Here is a 16,369-nt window from a genome sequence, read left to right as displayed (position 1 = left end):
GGGGAGAGTGAAGGGTTGATAAAGTGATCTTTCAGGGTTTTTTTAACTTACACCTTTTGCTGCAAGATATTATTTATTTAGAAATTATATTTTTGATAATTAGGGGGCCTGTCAGATATCAGTTACCAGTAGGGGGCGCCTGGAGTCTCCAGATATCCTGTTTAAATCTGTGGTTTGTCAGGCATCTTTCCCAGAACTGCTTGGAGATGAAATGCTATCTTTCAAAAGCTGAGGGCATGACTGTAATGTTTCTAAGAAGCCAGGCATTTAGACAATGCTCAGTGAATATTTGATGAGGAGGAGGAGGAGGTTATGACAATTGTGGGTCTCTTCCGGATAAGAACCTTTTCTATCCCTTAAAAAATAGTGGCTAAAAACAAACCAAAGATTATTCTCTTCTCTACAAGAAAGGTTCTGTTTCTGGCAGGACTGAGCCAAGGCAGACTGGAAGTAGGTGAGGTTGGCTCTGGGGTGTCTACTCTGCTATTCCACATTCCATTTAATCTACTGCTTAAAATTTAAAGTCATGCTGTGCCTTCACCTTTCTTCTGGCATCCAATCTGAACTTTGACTGGAATTTTGGCCACCAGCATTTTTTCCAAATATTCTGTTACATTTCTCCTCTTCCTTTTCCCCCACCTCCTGCCATCACCATTGGCAAACGTTTAAAGAGCATCTGACATGTGTCAGGCTGAACTTAAATGCATTACCTCCTTTATTTTTCATAGCAACCCCCCTATGAGGTAGGTAGATTTTTCTCTCTTTCATGGATGAAGACACTAAAATTCACATAAGATATTATTTTTTAGTGGATTGTATTCATTGTTCGGAGCCTGTTTTCAAAAAGTTTTGATAGGCTCTGGTATGTAACATTATGGTGAGCAGATACAGTGAACCCAGTTGATTCCCTACATAGCCAGTTCTGCATCCGTCTCCACTTAAGAGGTATTTTGGAAATAACCCTTACTGTTAAGATGTCTAGGTTTCATGAAAGACCAAGGAATGGAGACTCCTCTAATTCCTGTAAACATGTAACTGTAATATTAAAAAGCTATATTAAGGTGGGGTGGGTATGGCTTGGTGGTAGAACACATGCTTAGCACGCACAAGGTCCTGGGTTCAATCCCCATTACCATCATTTAAAAAAAGAAAAAGAAAAAGAAAAAAAGCTGTATTAAAATGTAGCTTTTTATAGTCCTTTCCAAAATAATTTATTATGTTTTTTCTCATATATTGGGTGCTGAGAATAATGATATAATCAGATGATAGTATAAAACTGATGCTGAAAGAAGTCAAAAGATTTATCCAAGAGAACCTGGGCTAGACCTCAGATCTTCTGATTCTCATACCAAAAAATCCTCCCTGTCAGAGCTCTTTTGGATCCTTGGAGGCATGTATGGGAGGGGAGCCTCCTTTATGTCTTTTCCAAGACTCTGTTCCAGAATCTAACCTTGGGACTGAATGACTAGGCTGCTAGTGGTTGCCAAATCCAATCAGTCTTTATGGGGCTAACAGGTTGAAGAAAAATGACCCAGTAGTTGACTGACTTACAGAATTACAGGGATAATGCATGCCTTAATGGTAGGAAATCTACTCTCTCTGTATTCATCAAATTTAAGATTCCATCAATTTTAAGGTGCATCTCTGTTACAGAAAGGAAATATGTAAAACTGCATCTCTGAATCAATGTGCTAATATGAAGGAGTTCTATCATTTATTTACCTATTATTGTGCTCTAAATATTTGGTTAAACATTTAAAAATCTTGATAAGATCCCCATAATAAACCTATGAAGTAAGTATTATTATTCCCACTTTATAGATGAGGAAATTGAGGCTCAGAGAGGTCAAGTCACTTTTTGGCACTCCGCTGAAGCCTGCCTGACCCCAAGCTATTGCTTTTTCATCTAATGTACTGATCTTTCTTCTAGGTGGCCCAGGACTTCCGTAAAGGATTTATGACAGTTCCCTCGCAAAAAATGAAGGTTTTAGAACTCAGACAATTTCATGAAGTTAGCTCTGTTGCCAGTTTTTGATTGTATGGTGTCAGTTATGTCTTGGAACCCTCTGCTAATCTCATGGTTCTAAATATTACCTATATTTGGCTGACCCCCAAATTTCTATTCCAAACATGACCATTCTGCTGTCTCTAGGATCCTGCAGTCCCCCGCTCAGCACCTTCCCTGGGGTGCCTGATGTGCATCTCAGATGCAAACTGCCTCAAACAGAGCTCTTGATGTTTCCTGCTTTTCTCCCTCACAGCCTTTTCCACCTCAATGACACTATCACATCCACAGATACTTGGACCAAAATTCTAATTTTCTTCCCCAAATTGTAAATTCACTCACGTTCTAAATCCAATATTTAACCAGTCTTGTCTGTTTCAACTTCCAAAATATATCCCAGGTCTGACTTTTTTTTTTTTTTTTTAACCACCTTCACCACTAACCCTCTGTGCAACCAGCATCGATCTCTTGTCTAGTTCTCAGCTACTGCAGCACCCTTCTAACCAGCTTCCCTCTTTCTGTCCTTACCCTGCTGCAGTCCATTCTTCACCCAAAGCCAGAGTTATGTTTTAAAAAGCACGAATCTAGTGAAAACCCTCCTATGACTTCTCCTTTTTATTAGAATAAAATCCAAATTGTTAATCTCAGAGTATAAGGCTCTCCAACCATATTGCCTTCAACCCTCCTCTCTTTACTTTGTAACAAACGTTGGCTTCTTTTACTGTCCCTCTGATACTTCAAGCTTGTTCTCTTGGGACCTTTGCACTTGCTGTTCTTTCTTTCTCTGAAATACTCTTCCTCCAGGTCTGACTGTCATGCCTGATTCTTTGCATTCGAGTCTCAGATCAAATTTTACCTTCCCGAAGACTATTTTCTTCGTTAGTTATTTTCAAGTTAGAGTAGCAACCTCCTTAGACAACTTTATCCCATTTCCCAGTTTAATTTTTTCAAACTCTTTTAAATAATCTTATACATCCATTTGCTTACTATGAGGGTAGGAAAGTGTCCTGTGATATTTCTAATATTTTGAACAGTGCCCAGCACATATTTATGAAATGGATAAATTAATGAATTTTCTTTGAACATTTTACAGAACTTAGTCTGGCACCTTATTTAGTGATGATTTAATAAATGTATTTAGTGATTAAATAAATAATTCATTAAATTGATTTCTAAGCAAAAGAACTAACCTTTTTATTTTGGCTATCTTTTGCATATATTGTATTAGATAAACTTGATAGAAGAACAGGTAAAGGTACAATGTCTGATTCACTTTTAATCTAGAAGAGGTGGAGCTTACCTAATTTCATAATTATTAAGTTGCTTGATGGCGTTCTTGGCTTCCTGTTTATTTGAGAATGTTACAAATGCATATCCTCTATTGTTGCCATTAAAATCCATCATCATTCTCATTTCATAAATTTTACCAATCTACAAGTAATAAAAAAAAGAATTCATATTTATACATTTGTACTTCCAAATGGAAACACACACACACACACATACGTTTTCTGAAGTCTTTCTCTGCCGTGTTTGGCATTTGCATCCTGTGTAGAATGGTTTGCATATTTTCACGCTGGGTTCAGATCTGTTATCTGACTCATAGACAAAGTCAAGTTAAACAAAGAAAACGGATATAAGTGGCATTTTAGCCCAAGGGACCAGAATATGTTTTTGACAGAGCAAGTGACCTTTCATCACACAATTCTCTGGGGATTGATACAACTGTCTTAGGGACCAGAAAACACATTTGTCATCTCTTGTCTTGGCCTCTGAAGTCTCCATAGTTTTATTTTTACTTGGTCATACTCTACAACTGATGTTTAAAACCAACACTGGAAACACTCATTTGGAACTTGGTAAACTGACTTCTTAGCTGTCTTTCCCCCTTACTGTGACATAAAGGTGAACACAGAAGGTGTATTTCAGAGGATGGTCGGGGGAACCCTGTTTCTCAGTCTGCAGGCTGAAGATAAATGCTAGTCTTAATACAACTGAGCCAGGACCAGGACCTCCGTGGTAGGAGGGCACTCACTGTATCCCTCTCACTACCCCTCCTCTGTTTTGGTTACATGCTACCTGAACTGTTCTCTATAATGCAGACCCAGTAGTTTATTATTGCTGGCTGCTGTAAGAACAGTTGCCCACACAGATGCGAGGGGCATGCACGGGGAGAAGAGGCGTCGTTAGACATACGCTGCCCGTCAGCTCAGCCTCGCCCTACCTCAAGCCCAGGTATTCAGTGATGGACACCCATTTTTTCTGGGCTCATCAGGAAAGAGTTCAAGCATGTTTTATCTCTGTGTTTGAGGTGTTTCTTGGTGCTCATTTTCATGTTGAGTATATAAGATTCATAGAGGATTAAGTCCTCAGAGTTTGTACACGTGCCAAGTGAGGTTGTTTGTATAATATTAAGAGCAGTTCTGAACCCAAGGCTGAGTTACACACGTACCTGCGTGCTCACAGACACACACACACAGCTGATTTTGGCGTTTAGGGGAAGAAATAGTTAACCTCTCATTTCTAACTACAATTTCTAAGAATGTGATTGTTAAAACACTAGTTGGCAAATTACTGAAAATTTAATTTTGTCTTCTCCCCTTAGCTTTGGGTTTAATAACAAAATATCATTGGGCGTTAAGACTGAGGAAATTTATTCCTTAATTACATAACGACTTTGAGAAACCATGCTGCTAATCTTGTTGCTGCCTTAGGGAAGACAGATTCATATTTGCAGAAGGAAATTTCTTTCTGGACTGATATGCATAGACAGACATTTGATCCATGACAGACATACACGTTTTGCATGGGAAAGTTTTGCGCCCTATAAAACCATATTAACATTTCAAGTTGAAGCAATACCTTATTGTTTACAGGTGGTCATAGTGTTGTTCTGGGTTGACAGACACATTGCGTTTGCAGTAAGATGGCTATGCCCGTGGAGATGGGGGATCGAGATAAAGATTTAAAAGTCAGCAGCAATGGTAGTTTCAGCTGTCAGTATCAGGACGAAGAGCTGAGTCAGGGCAGTGATAATTAGGGGACAACCACCAGCAGCTAGGAAGGTTTTACCTTTGTTCATGATTGAGGAACGGCAATTGGAAGAACTGGAAGAGAAACCATCACTGACCAAGAAAAGTAACAGTGAAAGTGAGGTGAAGAAAGCAGTATTTTTTCCTTGAAAGATAAAAAAAAAAGGTCATATTTGGACTCACTTTTTCACATAATGGTATAAGTTCATCTTCAAAAAGGTCTCGGGGAAGTTTTCCAATAAAAATTTCACAGCCCCTTTCTGGGGGTGCAGCATCCCAGCCAGGTGGGGGACCACCATATTTTCTTTGTCCATTTTCCTGCAACTCCCATGTGGATTGTACAAGGGAGAGAAGAAAACAAGAGAATCTTTAGTTCCAGTGCCTCAATTATTTTCAAAATCATTTCACAAAATAAGGAGCATTCTTCTCGACAAGTAAGAGTAGTAGACTGGTCACAGAATAAAAATGGAAGCCTCTGCAATGTGGATTTTTAACACCCTGCTTTGTGCTTCAGCAGTTTGCTCCTACATAAGCATTGTGAAAACTTGGAAAGTGCCAGGCAAATATAAGGGCTTATGGTTATTTTTAAATGCCATTCAAATGCACCAATGCCTGATCATCCAAGGATCTGACTATAATTTGAATCTGGGGTTCTGATTTAAGACTGAAGTCTGTGTGGTCTGCCGGTGAGGGTTCTGGAGCTGGACTACTTGGTGCCATGACTCATGAGCTGTGGGGCCTTGGGCAAGTGACTTGACTTCTCAGAACCTCAGTGTTTTCATATACAAAGCCAGGTTAATAGCAGCTGTCGATTAAAGGAGAAAATACATCAAATATGCATGGCACAGAACTCAGCACATGATAGGTAGTCAATAGTTATTAATTCTCTTTTTGCCTCCCTGGATTTAGGCTGTTACATGTGCTGAGCAAAGCAATGTGAACCTCTAAGTAGATTAACATTTGACAGGGTGGACTGGGTAATTTTGAGGGTAGCCAATGAGGAACTTAAATCTATTCTCAAAGCTGACAAGATGGTGAGAGCTGTTTACTAATGTTGGATCTCTTTGTGGGAAGCAATACTGTTCTTAGTCCAGATAGAATTAGCTTCTTTTTTTTTCCTTTCTCCTAACAAACCCTTGGTAAATTCAGTGTCCTTTTTGGGGACAGATAGTACTGATGCTTCTCTGCACTGATACGTTTATTTTTCTGAAGGTTAATGACCTAAAAGTAACTTCAGGGGCCCCAAAGTGCAATACAGACTTAATCCACCACCACTGAGCTGAAATAGTTCATTTTCCGGAGAAGGATACACTTACTTTCCACTTCAGCATAGCCAGAAATCTTTGTTACTATACTTAATTGTGATTTTTGGAGAAAGGAAAATGTAAGGGGACAAATATCAGTATCATTACTAACTTCTACAATAATTCTTTGAAAAAGTTTTAGATCATAGAATATAATACATGATGTTGGAAAAAACAAGTCATGTTTAAAGCAAAATGAAAAATTCCTCAATGCATCACCCTCTACCCATGTGTAGAAGCAGTTACTGTTCGCTTGCCTTTCCAAACTATATGCATTTTTTAAAGACATTCGTTAGTTGTTTAAAGATGGTATTTTGTATGAGAGCTGTTGGTTAAAAATCAAAATAAAGCAGCTTCTAGTTTTTCTGCTAAATGTTGTTAAAAACTAACTTGAGACTTTCTCAATCATTTTATAGGTGGTAGCACAAAGACCTTTCAGGTCATGGTATTTAAATGATGTCTGTGGTCATGATCACTTTGAATTCCTAATGATTGAATCATGTTGCTTTAAATTAAGAGAGATGTCGTAGGGGTGTTCTACCTTGCCTTGATCACTTTTTGCTTCAAACAAGTAGGCACCTTTCATCTTCCTAAACATTTTAATATTTGACTCAAGAGTTCTTGAATTTTTTCTTCCCCTATATTCTTGCAGGATTATCCAGGAGAAAAACTTTTCACTAAGAAATAAAATGTTTTATACTGAGGAAGGGGAAAAAAACTTAAGAAATCAATGAGCTATATCTCAACCAAGAATTTCCTAAAAAAATGAATTTGATATTTTCAGAGACATATTTAAAATCATATTTAAGATGTATTTTATTTACCCTACAGTCACCTATAGAGCACTTACTACATGTCAGACACTGTTCTAATTCCCACACAATATCGCGGGTTAAGGACTATTACAACCCCCATTTCACGGAAGACACCGAAGCTCACAGAGATCAAGTCATTTGCCAAGGTCATGTGATTGGGAAGTGGAGAAGTCAGGATTTGAACCCAGGCAGTCAAGGGTCAGAGTCCATCAGCTTAATCCCACTACATTTTGCTTTGTTGTATGGAAGCCTAATCACTTACAACAGATTCATACATTTAAGTGCTTATTTATGAAAAAGAAATTACCGTGTCATTGAATTGCAAACTATCTGCTGCATTTAAAATCCTTCCCAATTTCCAGTCATCTTAGTACACAGGTGTTGGGAGGAACGTATCCCATACCTGTTGCTTACAGAGAGGCAGATCTCTGTTAACATCCTGCAGCCTACCTCCATGCGCTGACTCTCACCACCTGGTTGGTGAGAAGCCCACTGAGGCCGTTCTGTACGTCTTAAATGACTGAAGATGCATGATTCAGTGGATTATTGGAATAGATTTAGTATAAAGTTGGTAGAAGTTTTACTCTTTAGGCCGAGGAAACAAAACAAACTATCACAACGGTCATTCCAGAATTTCCGATTTGACACGCTTTGTCCAAGAGTTTGAAAATAAATAGGCAACCAGCAGATTGACCTTTTAAATCTTCCCTTCAGTTTTCATGCTCTAATTGCTAAAAATGTCACCAGACTATTTTGTGCATGTCACGTGTATCAGAGAATTCGTGGAGCAAAAGTGATTGGGTAGGAGAGATTCTTAATTCTTTCTGTTTCTGTAAACACTTGAAATAAATTCACCAAGAGTATTTTGGGGGGCAACCAAGAGTCTAAATGGTGCAGAGATGCCATGAAGTTCAGGCACTGGGGGGAAGATTTGGGCTCGGAATACCCCAGTGGTGGAGGTCCAGGCCAATTTAAGACAGGCACTGGGCATTAGTCATGGGGTTAGAATAGCTGTCCATTACTCAGAAAGGACAGTTGGGAGCTGGATGGCTGTATTTTAAGCACTATTTTTATAGTTGAGGAGTTTAAAATAGATAAAGCCCAGTTATAACTGCTTTCTTCTCCTGGCCAATGTCCTCGCAGGATGCATACCCCCGGCAGCACAAATATATTAATAGCTTGGAGAAAAAAAAATAGGGGATTTTGTTTTTTATGAGAGAATGTTCATTAAACTCTGGGATTTTTCAGTTTTTCCAGCTGAAGACTTGGAAACCGTTTATTCTCTCTAGTCACACATAAAGAGGTGAAAACCTTTGATTATATAAATTGAAAATTAAAGACCTAATTCTAACTATAAATCCAGGAGCTTCAATTTAAATACTGGATACTGAGCTTACCCAGTAACTCAGTTGATAGGAGAATTTGGAAATCCCTCCTGTCACAGAAATTTTAAGTCTTTCATGAAGGAACCATAGAGCCTTTAAGAAGTTCTATATAACATCTTCTTGACCTTGGATGAAACCCCCCAACCTTTAATAAATGATCGTAAGCAGTACATTTTAGCATGGAGGACAAATGGATGGAGTTAATTTTGGCCATCTGGCATCTGATCTTTTTATACATCTGGGGAATCTGTGTAAAACTGCCTTTTCCTACAGGAGTTAAAAATGCCAATACTTGCTTTTCTAGTGTCCCTTGCAGCTGGGACAGTCATGATTATACTTGAGTAAAATTGAGTTCTGGTGCAGAAATTATAGTAATGCTAACTTTAGTGTTGAGTAGTCCATGAATGGTGGATAACACTTTCTTTATCATTCCAGATTTGTGATGTAGCTTTGGGTGTTATTTCTAAAAGCTTACTCTTGAATCTAGTTTTCCAAATCCAAAATTTCTGTAAAACAGTACCCTTTTAATAAACTCCTTTTCTGCTTAATCAGCCAGAATTTACCTCTATTACTTGCACATAATACTAACAGCAGCAAAAAGTAGCAGCTAACCCTGCGTCAGTGTATGCTAAGTGTTTTCCATGTATTAATTCATTTAATCTTCTCAACAAACCTATGAGGATGATGCTACTATTACTTACATTTTGTAGATGAGAAATCCAAGGCACAGAATGTGTCCAAAGCCCTACAAGCCGTAATTGATGAAGACAGAATTTGAATCCTGAGTCAGTGCTTGTATAACAGTTTTACTTTTTTTTTTTTTAATATTATCCCGATATGCTCATCTTACAGATGAGGAAACTAAATCCAGAGATATTATGTGACTTGCCTGAAGTTACACTGGTTTCATTAATTGCAGAAAACACTGGCCTAAAGGTCCTCTGGTTTTCAGTGTGGTAAATTTCTTGGTGTGTATACTGTTCAGAAGTCGTGAGTGATGACTTTTCTTCTCAGGTTTACTAGCCTCAAAATTCTGTATGCTGCGTGTCACACCTGCTTTCTGGTTCAGCTTTATCAAACATGGACGCCAGATGGTTTGCCATCTCCTATAAACAAGCCTGTTTATAAACTAGAAGGACACTAATTAATGAACCCTCATTGAGTCTGTTTTCCTGAGTAGTAATTTCAATTCATTTAATGGTTCTTTGGAAACTTTATATTCCAAATCTGTGATCATCTTTGTGGTTCTCTTTGGTCTTTTGTTTTTTTCTTGCTAAGAGGGAAGAAATCGTTTCTGTTTCCTTACTAAACTGCTTTCAGATGTTCTCCTACCCATTTTTCAGTTGACTATGTTTGTATTTATTTCTGCTCCTGTTCGCTCAGGTGCTGGACGATCTGTTCACGCTGGGTGGCATTTCTAGTCTCCACAAGCATGCCAGTCACCTGGGCCGTACCCAGAACAGTGGTTCTATGGCCGGACTCCTTGGACTTTCCTAACAGTTGATGGCAGTGCATTGAGAACTGTTGTCTATTGCAGCTCATAAATTAATACCATATTTTCCCAGTTGTAGATTTGTGAGCTTGAATTAAGTTCCTTGGGAGCTTGAATTAAATTCTTTATTTGACATTATTTCTATAACTTCCCACCTGTACACCACCTATGTATCCCAATATGGGATAGGTTTCAAGGCAGATCTAAGGATCCTTAAACAAGATGTACCCAGAGTCCTGTTAGATGTGATTTTACCTTCGGGCTGCTTATCACATTGTTGTCTAAGGAAAACAGACGGTGCTGTAGCGAATATTCGTTTTGTTACTTCTACATGAAAGTTTTGGGCTGTTGTTTGCTTACCTGCACATCTTATTAAGGTCAGTGACTTTGTGGTGGTAAAATCTATTTTAGGCTGATAATTTCTAGAAGGCAGGATTTATTTAACTTATATATTGTAGAAGTTGGCATTACCCTTATTAGCTATTTTTTTTTACAATCTTTGAAAGGCATAGACAATATAAATGCCAGATATTTTTCTAAAAATATGAAGAACAGTAACAGTTGTGATACAAAAACTGAATAAGTGGAATGTTGGGATGTGTAGAAATGTGGAACTATAGTTAGAAACAAAGAGGAAAAGTGAGGGCGTGAACATAATACACAAATATAGATTTAACTTTTTCATGCAGCCTCGAGTTTCTCAAAATGTGGTATGTGAAGTAGTATTAGGTAATTTATAGACCAATGTTTTATTTTAATAGTTGTGCTTTTATTCTATTGTACATTGGAAAAATGTAATTATCACATAAAACCTCTCCATATTACTTAAGTGAGAAAAAGTCTACTTCAAAATCTCAGTATTTCTACTTAAGTTATTTAGTGAATTCTAAATAAATATTATTGTTGGTAACATGTATTTGTGACAAAAATCACAAAGATGCAATGGATTTTGGCTCTTGAAAATTTACCTTTGTCTTCCTTCACAAAGCCCTCACATTTGATCTTAAAAAGATGTATAGTATGGTTTGTCCATGAAAACAACTATTAGCAAATTATGAGTCATGTTCCTGTGTCACTTTGGAAGACTGACTGCTGAAGGCCTATTGCTTAGGAAAATAGTCCTAATTTCATTTCAGGTTATTAGTTGTCTTGAGGAGGTAGAACTAATTTGTTATCAAATGATGCAGTGAATAATACCATCTTCTAATATTTTCCCTTTACCTTTAAGAATTATGTGTGACAACCACTCTTTAGGAAGTCAGAATCTCAGTCATTGAAGTATTAAAAAGCAAACAGACTTTTAAAAATAACTCATATTTTATAAAGCTTCTTGTAAGTTTTTGGCCAATTCATGGGAATATTAAATTCAGAAATATCCTTACACAAAATTAGAAATCAGAAAAACCTCTTTTTGGAGTGTATGTGTTTCTACATGAGAGACCAAGTGAAATGCCAATTTACTCCTAAGACCCTCTGTTCATATTTGCCATGAAGGTCACTAATGATAGACTGCAAAGCACGTATTATCTCGAGACCAGGATTTGCCGTGTTCATGCTCCCTTCTGGCTCTGGGCATGTGTCTTGTCACCCTGCTCCAATCTACAGGAACCTATAAATTCCATCTAAGAAATAACTAGATGAAAGCTGCTCCGTAATTACTCTCTGTACCACACTCCCATGACTTTCTCACAAGCTGAGGGAATCAGCAAGGCATTCAATCTTTCCTGACTTCAAAATTTTCACTTATAAAGAATGACTAGGTGATTTCAGAGGTCTTGTGGGGGTATTAGGATGCATGGGAAAGGGAGGCTCACTTTCACTGTATTTAAATGTGGAAAAATGTTCATAGACTGGTCTGAGTTAGTCAATAGGGTTCTTAAAGGGAATGTTGGAAAGATTTTAAAAATCAGTGTCTCCAATTGCATATCCATTTGATACCATTCCATTAATTACTTAATGACTTTCTTTGAATTGATTCACTTTCTTAAAACTTAGGCAAAAAAAAATATATATATATACACACACATACATATATATCTCGTTCTCATAAGTGGAGTATCAGTGTCACTTCCCACAAATGGAAGGTCATTATGAAAACAACTACCAAAGAAAGAAATCATAATCAAATTTTAACCAGACTTTGTTGTCTACTAAAAGCTCTGAGCCCTAGTTCCGCTCTCTGTTTAAAAAGATCAGCAGGGGTTGGAGAGGTGTTTAAGATGTGCCTCCAACAACTAACTTTCCTCATCAGAAAGCTTTAAAGAGAATTGAAAATGGAGCAATTCTCTCACTATAAAATTCAAGGTTGTTTAATGATCTGTTAATGTACATCACTTTAGCTCTCCACCCTGCACCTCTGAAACAATGTTTTTAAAAAAAAAAGATCTCAGCTGCTGAAGTCCTACCCAAATTCAGGATTGTATGGCTCTGTGATCTCACATTTTTCTCCCTAGCCCTATCTTTGCATTTCATAATAATATTTTAGTTTCTGAAGATCAAGAGCCACTTATTTTTGGTTGCTGATCATTATTAAGCCAGTAATTTGAAAAATCCTGAAGTTGCCTGCAAACAAAATCTAAAGTCCAAAATCGCCATTGGTGCTTCTGTGTATTTGAGTCATGAAATTCACACCAAGTTTTAGGCTGATAAGATGAAACACAACAGATTCTTTTAGTTTAAGGGAAAGGACTATAGTTCATATTTTGCGAAAATTTGAAACCTTACATTGAAGACCTCACATGGTAACCAACTCTCTATTAGGCTATTTAAGGAGAAATTCATTGCTGTTTGAAAATTGTTCCTGGAATGCATTTCTATTTCTTGGGCTGCTGAATTTCCCATCACGTGTCAGGTACACACAACACGCACAGAAGGATTCATAGAGCCACTCCCTCGTTTGGAGGCTTCCACTCCAGGCTGTGGCATTTCTGGCTAAAAGGAGCAAGGCTTCTTAGGAGCTTGAAAATAAAGTTAACCTGTAGGTGCCTGGAGTGATCAGCTTAGAGAAACACATGCCTGTGATGATCTACTGGTCCCATCCTGTTCCATGCTTAGTGCCACCTATTTAAAGAATCAGTGTTCATGCTTTTGGTGAATGACCTACGTCCTTGGGACATAAACAGGTGGTAAGAACAGGCAATAGAAGAAAAAGTAGGACCCAAGAGCTATATTTTATCATGAAGTCAAATTCCTATTCCTGTCCCTAGGATTTTTGTGTGGTAGTTAGACAAGAATGTGAATGCCACAGTGTTCCTCCATCTGCAGCTCGCTGAGCTGGTTTAGTTGAAGCCGACTGTCAACTCTGGGATCCTTAGTAACTTATTTTTTTGCTGCATTATTTGTAGAAAAAAATTGCAATTTGAGAAATACCCAGGGAAAGTTACTAAAGCACATTATACCAAACCAGAGATGGGGAGGTTAATTTGAGGCACACTTAGCAGAGGGATGGTATCCTAATCAGATTTACATTGATCTAATGCCTTCCTTTGTATCTTATGGCTTGTATGTATTGAGGAATTAGTAAATTAAAATTAAAATATGTGGTTACATTGAAACTCCAAATAAGAGAATACTCATAGAAAGCTCAATTTGAGAAATAGGAATTAAAGTCTGTATTTTGTTCCTAGTTTGAGGGAATTATTCCCAGGAACAGACTGATGGCTGATTGAAAAAGGAAGAGCAGGATGAAGCGCACTTACTTCTTATTTATCTGCTGTAATCTTAATGAATCTTTGAAACTAAGGCCTACTAGTGCCTTCACTGCTGGGAGGTGTTGTGTATTTTACGGACATTCTGGTACCAATTAATGGTTCCACCCAAGGGGTCCTTTCTGCCAAGGATGCTGTTTTGTCCTTGGCTCTTTGCAAGGTTTGTTTGCCCTTATCCTCCAAATCTCAGCTTCTATGTCATCTTATCTGAAGAAGGCCACCTGCCATTCTGTCATTCCACCTGACTTATGACATTCGTAACACTTACTTTGATCTGTAATTATTTTATTTCTGTTTTCTGTCTTCCCTTGAGTAATTTTCATGAAGGCAGGAACCAGATCTCTCTTTGTGAAACTGATCAGTGAATGAATAACTGAATGAATGAGTGTTCAGGCTTCAGTTGGTATGAGTGGGTAGGACAAGGAGTGATGTTTCTACTTCCTTTAAGGAATCTCAAACACCCATCTGTGTTATAGGATGTTTTCTTTAAAAACTGCACATTAACTTCTAACATAGAGTACTAGATTAAGAATAAGAATTGGGTGTTAGCAAACTTTTTCTGTAAAAGGCTAGATAGGTGATATTTTAGGATTTGAAAAAACAATGCTTTGAAACTGTGAGAACCACTCCTAGCCTGCAATCACTGCAGAAACAGGTTGTGGCCACATTTGAGTCATGGGTCAGTTTGCTGACCTCTGACTTATGTCTCTCCTGAATTGTATAACTCTGGGGCTTGTTTGCCAACTGTAAAATAAAACGGTTGGGTTATATCAATATTAAATACAGATAGAACAGATACATAAAAATTAGAAAGACTAGCCTAATGAACCCAGGCACCTGTCACTCAGCTTCAGTAATGAAGTATTTTTCATAAAATTTTCCCAACTTTTCTATTCCTGATTGAATGTATCTTAGAAATTTTTCTACCTCATGAGATATTTTTCTTAAATTAAAAATTATCCATAGCTATTATAGAAAGTTTGAAATTAAATAAAAACACAAGGAAGAGAAAACTACCCTCATCAGAGATTACACTTTATTATCGTCCAATATTTTTTGTGAATAATTACTTAAAATTTAATTTGTAAACTGATATATACAGTTTTGCATTCTGAGTTTTAACTAAACATCAAAATTGGGACATTTCTCCATGTCTTTCTTTGAAATCACAGTATTATACAACTATATAATTTGGAAATATAAGGGTAACATATTTTATATATCTAGTGATATTTTATTGGACATTTAGGATATGTCCAATATTTTTAAACATTATAAATTTCACTATGCTGAACATCCTTATGTTGAAATATTTGTCCTCATTCCTTTGGTCAGAGTATAGTCCGTTTTAAGACTCTAAACAGAAAAGTAGCCCCCACAGCTGTATTGTTCATTTAATGCAGTCTTATGTTGTTCTCTTTTATTTTGGATAAATTAATTTTCACTTTCATAATTTATATGTATTTTAGGTCAGCTGTTACACCTTATACTTCTGTAATCCCAAGGCCTAACGTTAACACACTGTGTTCAATAATAGGGATCAAGGAAACAAAACAGAAAAATAAAAACAGCAACAAAAAAACCTCTTTGTTAAGGACAACCACCTGATTAAGCAAGCAATGGTGCTCTCACACCACATAAATATTTGTGTTGTAATGATTTTTAGAAAATAGATTATCAATAGAATACTTGGACAAACTGTGTTAATACACACCCTATTTTAAATCACTTAAAATTATAAGTATCCCAAGTTTACTTTTAAAAAGTTCAGATTACTTGAGGGTGACGTTTATTAAACATATATTAGCTTTAGTTGTGGTAGAATTAAAACCGATGTAAACTGACTCTACATTGGGTGGAAAGTTTTATGAAAATGTTCACCTATGAAGATGTACTTTCCTAGTTTTAAGGAGAAAATTCCAGAAGGAAGGAGCATCACATGTCACAGAGTTGATGCCCCATGTCAGTAATGCATTCTGGAGGACAGGATAATCATAAAGGGATTTTTTTTTCTTTGATTCTCAAAAGAATTATTTGGCAGTTTTGGAAAATCTGGGAAGTACAGTTAAGAGTGAAAAAGTAGGAAAAAAAAGCCCCACACATAATTCCACTGCCTGGAGGCAAAGACTGTTTACAAGCTAACGTTGCGGCACACTTCTAAATCTTTCTATGTGGCATAATGCAACTGAGTTGAAAGTTTAATTTGTCAGCGTTACACAATTTTTATCAATAATATTTATTGAACCTCTACACATGCAGAGTATTGCATTAAGGTTCTTTGATTCTTTGATGTTTCTTTGATAAAAATTTTAGCTGTCGATGTCTGAAGGTAGCCAACTATTATTAAAAAATAATACCACAAAGCGTATTTCCAACCCCTCACAAGCACGTTTTATTGCATCAGTTTGGATATAAAAGACTGACTCGTGTTATTAAGTAACCTGCAAAATTCTATTTTTGACAGCTTTATTTGTCCTGCCAGTGATAAGAGGGCATAAATTAGTCACCCTCTATTTTTTGAATTCTTGTTTTGCAAGTATTCAGCATTCAGTATCAGAGACTGCAAAGATACGGCAGAAGCAGACCCTTCAAACCCTAACTTAGCAAATACCACAACATTTAAAAATGT

General features: G+C 37.1%; 1 protein-coding gene across 3 annotated transcripts in view; it reads right to left on the bottom strand.

Moving 5' to 3' along the window:
- The window catches only part of A1CF (APOBEC1 complementation factor), an 81,071-nt gene that overhangs the window by 32,719 nt on the left and 31,983 nt on the right, over window positions 1-16,369 (bottom strand). For all 3 annotated transcript variants that reach the window (XM_064488174.1, XM_064488175.1, XM_064488176.1), the window contains exons 3-4: window positions 5,221-5,355; window positions 3,306-3,436 (exon numbers count right to left, since the gene is read on the bottom strand). In XM_064488174.1, coding sequence (XP_064344244.1) covers window positions 3,306-3,436; window positions 5,221-5,355 — 266 coding nt within the window. The remainder of the gene's footprint in view (window positions 1-3,305; window positions 3,437-5,220; window positions 5,356-16,369) is intronic.

Source organism: Camelus dromedarius, chromosome 8 (assembly GCF_036321535.1).
Source record: "Camelus dromedarius isolate mCamDro1 chromosome 8, mCamDro1.pat, whole genome shotgun sequence".
Lineage (NCBI taxonomy): Eukaryota > Metazoa > Chordata > Mammalia > Artiodactyla > Camelidae > Camelus > Camelus dromedarius.
The sequence above is the reverse complement of the archived record's forward strand: the minus strand, read 5'-3'. Positions and strand labels throughout refer to the sequence as shown.